This window comes from Terrapene carolina, unplaced genomic scaffold, assembly GCF_002925995.2.
Source record: "Terrapene carolina triunguis isolate 2854851 unplaced genomic scaffold, T_m_triunguis-2.0 Scaffold111, whole genome shotgun sequence".
NCBI classification, from domain to species: domain Eukaryota; kingdom Metazoa; phylum Chordata; order Testudines; family Emydidae; genus Terrapene; species Terrapene triunguis.
This window is the reverse complement of record NW_020664462.1, coordinates 12,350,485-12,355,202: the sequence shown is the minus strand read 5'-3', so window position 1 is coordinate 12,355,202 and position 4,718 is coordinate 12,350,485. Positions and strand designations below refer to the sequence as shown.

The 4,718-nt window shown below is 37.5% G+C and overlaps 1 protein-coding gene across 1 annotated transcript in view; it reads right to left on the bottom strand.

Annotated features, from left to right (window-relative positions):
* Positions 1-309: 309 nt before the first annotated feature.
* CUNH9orf152 (chromosome unknown C9orf152 homolog) overlaps positions 310-4,718 on the bottom strand; it is a 6,930-nt gene continuing 2,521 nt past the window's right edge. The window contains exon 2 of the mRNA XM_029911614.1: positions 310-1,358. Within this exon, the coding sequence (XP_029767474.1) occupies positions 781-1,358 (578 nt within the window). The 3' untranslated portion in view covers positions 310-780. The remainder of the gene's footprint in view (positions 1,359-4,718) is intronic.

Genomic DNA, 4,718 nt, shown 5'->3' with positions numbered 1-4,718 from the left:
CTTACTATGGCGGCGGCAACAACACCACCACAAGGAACAGGTGTGTTTCTAATTCACAGCTGGAAGAAACAATTAACAGCATGTGGGATTTATGAATAGGAAAAGCATTTGGATATTTGCTGTATTTAATGCCATTAAGGACAGCAACAGAAATAGGATCTGATGGTTTTATTCACTGTTTTAGGATACACAGAGGAAAATCAATCATAAATAACTTGTGGAAGTAAATGAATAATAAAACCACATGTTAACTAGAGTATTAATCACCCTGGCTACTGTTGTTCTAAAACCTGCTTCATTTGTTGCTTGTTCAGACTGCTAATTGAATTTTGCAGTACTGAAATCCAATCCAGTTGCTTCATCAGCAATTTTTGTAAGTGCTAATCTTTGCTACAGCTTTTTCAAATGATTTGTAATCTCACTATGATAGAATTCTTCTCCCCCAAAAATCAGTAGTTTGGATTTAGAAAAAAAAAGAAATCAATGCAAAATGAGTTAACATTAGTTCCTATATTTGAAGGTACAAAAATGAGTATGGATAATCCTGATGATGCTCCAGGTATAAAAATTCTTTATTGTCCAATACCCCTTATGACATTGCAACTCATTTAACAGACTTTTCACTGTATGAACTTCTAAAACACATTGATTGGCCCATGCAAATTCTTATAATATAAAGTACTAACCCCTTAGCAAGTAAATCAAAATTACTTTGAAAAATTAGTTTACTGAAATTTTATTTTAAATGTTAACTAAACTTTACACATTACTGAAATTTCTTTATGGTGAGACATATAATCCAAGTCTTCTTGCAGCTTCTGAGATCCTGGGTGTTTTTTTCTGAGGGAATGGGTAATAGCTTAGCTTCCTGGATATGGGTATACATTTTGTGGATGAAATCTGTTGGTGTGTCCAAATTGCTGAAGAGACTGACTTCAAAGGATACTTCTGGTAGATGCCTGAAATGGAATTGCTATTCTCTTCAGTGGGACTGTTTAACATACTTGAATTTCCCAGTTCATTGAGTGATACTGTGGATTGTTCACTTGCAGTTAGTGTTTTTTCATATGGCAGCATGACATTTTCCTTCACAGTCAATCTCTCATTGTCAAAGCTAATCTGTTCGTTCTTGCAGAGGGCAAGATCACATGGAGCCTTCTGACAATCAGTTTGTAGTAGACGGTGGATTCCCAGGTGTGTACGCCATGGTGAACTGTCTTGTACATTGCCATTGGAAGTTAACTCCAGGGTGACCTTTCTGACAGGAATGTGTTCTTTAAATTCTTTTGGTTTCCTTGTTTTCTTATTAATTAAAATGGCTTTGACCATTGATTGCCCAGGAACAGACTGATTCTCATCTGTGAAGAAAATGCATATTTCTACATTATTACATTGGCAAAAATTAAAGATCCAACTTCCATGGCGTAAACTCAACCTTGTGGGCTCTAAGGAGTCAATGTGTCTGCACTTTTTCTCTGTGTCTAATTAGAATGCAAGTTCCTTTAGTATGTGGGTACGGACTGGAAATGTTGTTTCTTAGCTACAAAGTCCTGAGTACCCAGGTGGTGCTCCATCAGTCAATCAAATAATAATGGAGACTTATAAAGGAAATACTGACATTAGCATAAAACCCAATAATAAACTAGATGATCTTTTAGAAGGAATTACTATGACGAACATGGGATCTCTTCAGTTGAAGATAGATCTGTAGTCACAAAGATGCAAAAGCTCTATCTGTTTGATGATTTTGATGTAACTATTCATACAAATTAAAAATACACACTAGTCCATTTGTTGTGGTATGTGCTTTGCTTCCCTCTACCAGATTGAATTGGAACTGCACAACTGTGTCATAGGCTTTATATTACCAACAGTGCATTCATCTACCTTAGGAAAAAATCTATTTTGACCATGTGTTAGCTGACAGGTCATAACTATCACATGGCAAACTTCTAGTGTAGACAAGGCAGTTGTAGTTTTAACATGTCAAGATAAATTGTTTACCCATGCCAGGGGAATTCCCACCTGTCAATTTAGGGCCAAATTCTGGCCTCTTTGTGTCATCTGAGTGGCACAAATTGGCTGAAATGGAAAGAATCTGCCATCTTGTTTTTGAGTTCTCACATGTCGGCCACTGACTGAGGCCATGGGCCAGTCATTGAACATCAGTGCCTCAGTTTTCTCATTTATAAAATAGAGAATAATATTTATTAGTTAATCTCATGGAGAGGTGTTGTGAGGATCCATTAATAAATATTTGTAAAGCATTATGTAAGTACTACTGTTAGTAACGTACAAGATATAAGGAACAGAATTACTGCAAAAGCAAAGGCAGTATTAGCATACAGCAATCAAACTACTAAAAACCAATGGTCTGCTATACATTTAAAATGACTAGAAGTTGAGCCCTTAACAATATATGGCTCCTACTGACATCTCTACAAGTTCTCATTAAATGTATTTTCAGTTGGTGTATATGTTGTTTAACATAGGAGTTGTGCAGTGTGCTTGTCTTATCTTACTGTAATGATTAGCAGTAGGTGTGTCTGCTGAAGTAAGGAGTCTGAAGGTTATTAAAATGGAAATTTTGGGGACAGAAGAGTGTAGATTATATTTTGACAAAAAAGCATCCAAACAGTCATTTAAAATAGATCACAGCACTAGATAGTGCAATGAGACCTTTCAGCCTTGGATTTGAAATCAAAGCAGTGTTGTTGACAGAGAATAGGATTGTGTTTTTACAAATATTGTAATTGGTTTTCCTTTGCTGTAACGGTCTTTACAATGAAATACTTGAAGGTGTGTCAGATCCACCTGTTTCACTGGTAATTCTCAAAACAACAACAATAAAACACCATTTTTTTCAAGATACTTCTCTTAAAAGTTCTTCTCTCTGTTTATGTTCAGAGGGAGGATATAAAGATTTTTGCTTTGAAGATAGACATGCCATCCCACTTTCCCACATTCAGGATCTGCAGTAATCCATAGAACTCAGTAATGACCTTTTAACAGAACTGTGGAGGTTATGCAGTAAGTTATATTAGCAGTTTATTACATACTCTCCAACATTCTACGGTAAGGTCTTTATTTAAATCTTCTTGCACTGAATGGAACTTTTTTTCTATTTAACAAGTGTATATAATGGTTTTATTGCAAGTGTATTTATTGTTTGGGCCTTTTCACTTGCACTTTCATAATAAAGGAACTATGATTGCAGTGTCTTTACATTTTTCAAGGTTTCTGAGTGACACAGGTTAATCAAATTTCACAGGAGCTTTAGAAACTCTCTGAAGAAGCTTTCTATAGACAGTGACTGTCTCCTATTGTATACTTTGGGTGCCCCCCCAGTCTAATTCCCAGAGTAAGCAATACTTTTTCATTTCCCAGTCTATGATAAATAATGAGTTCATTGGCCTATTTTTCCCCTGAGTGAAGATTTTCAAAGCCTGCCACCTCCTGTTCCTGAATATCAGAAGGAAACTGAAGTGTCATTGTGTGTGTCATGGGAAGGGACAGAAGGAAATTACATTATCAGATGACTCCCCCACTTACTCATCAATTGAAAATGTGGGAGAACCAATAAATTTAGAAAGTGTTCTAAAAGTCACCAAATCAGGGCTTGGGCAGACAGAGGTGGGAAGTGACCATACAGAGCCAAGACTCATCGGAGAATGACTTGCTGCCAGTCCCCTCCCAATTAAATCAGGACGCAAGTTTTGGATGATCACAACTACTTTATCATGGGAGGAAAGGCAGTCTCAAATATAATCATAGAAATAAAATGCTGGAAGAGACCTTGAGAGGTCATCTAGTCCATACCCCATGCTGAGGCAGGACCACGTAAACCAAGATAATCCCTGACAGGTGTTTGTCCAACTTGTTAACCTCTTCCAGTACTTAATTGCCCTTATAGCTAGAAAGTTTTTCCTAATATCTACCTAAATCTACTTTCCTGCATTGCTTCTTGACCTCTTTTCAGTGGACATGGAGAACAATTGATCAAAGTCCTCTTTATGTCAAGTATCAGAGGGGTAGCCGTGTTAGTCTGGATCTGTAAAAGCAGCAAAGAGTCCCGTGGCACCTTATAGACTAACAGAAGTATTGGAGCATGAGCTTTCGTGGGTGAATACCCACTTCGTCGTATTCACCCACGAAAGCTCATGCTCCAATACGTCTGTTAGTCTATAAGGTGCCACAGGACTCTTTGCTGCTTTTACAATCCTCTTTATAACAGCCCTTAACATATTTGAAGACTTATCAGGTCTCCCCATAGTCTTCTTTTCCAAAGATTAAACATGCTCAGTTTTTTGGATCTTTCCTCATAGGTCATGTTTTCTAAACCTTTTATTATTTTTGTTGCTCTTCTCTGGACTCTCTCCAGTTTGCCCACATCTTTCCTAAAGTGTGTTGCCCAAAACTGGACATAGTAGTCCAGTTGAGACCTCTCCAGCGCTGAGTAGAGTGGGAAAGTTGGGTCTGTTACAGGAGTGGGTGGATGAGGTTCTGTGGCCTGTGATTTGCAGAGTTTAGGCTAGATGATCACGATGGTCCCTTCTGGCCTTAAGGTATATGAGTCTATGAGACAATTACCTCTCATGTCTTACATACAACACTCTTGTTAATACACTACAGAATGATTAGCCTTTTTGCAACAGCAATACATCATTGGTTCTGTCATAACTATAAAGGGAAGGGTAACAGCTCTCTGTGTACAGAGA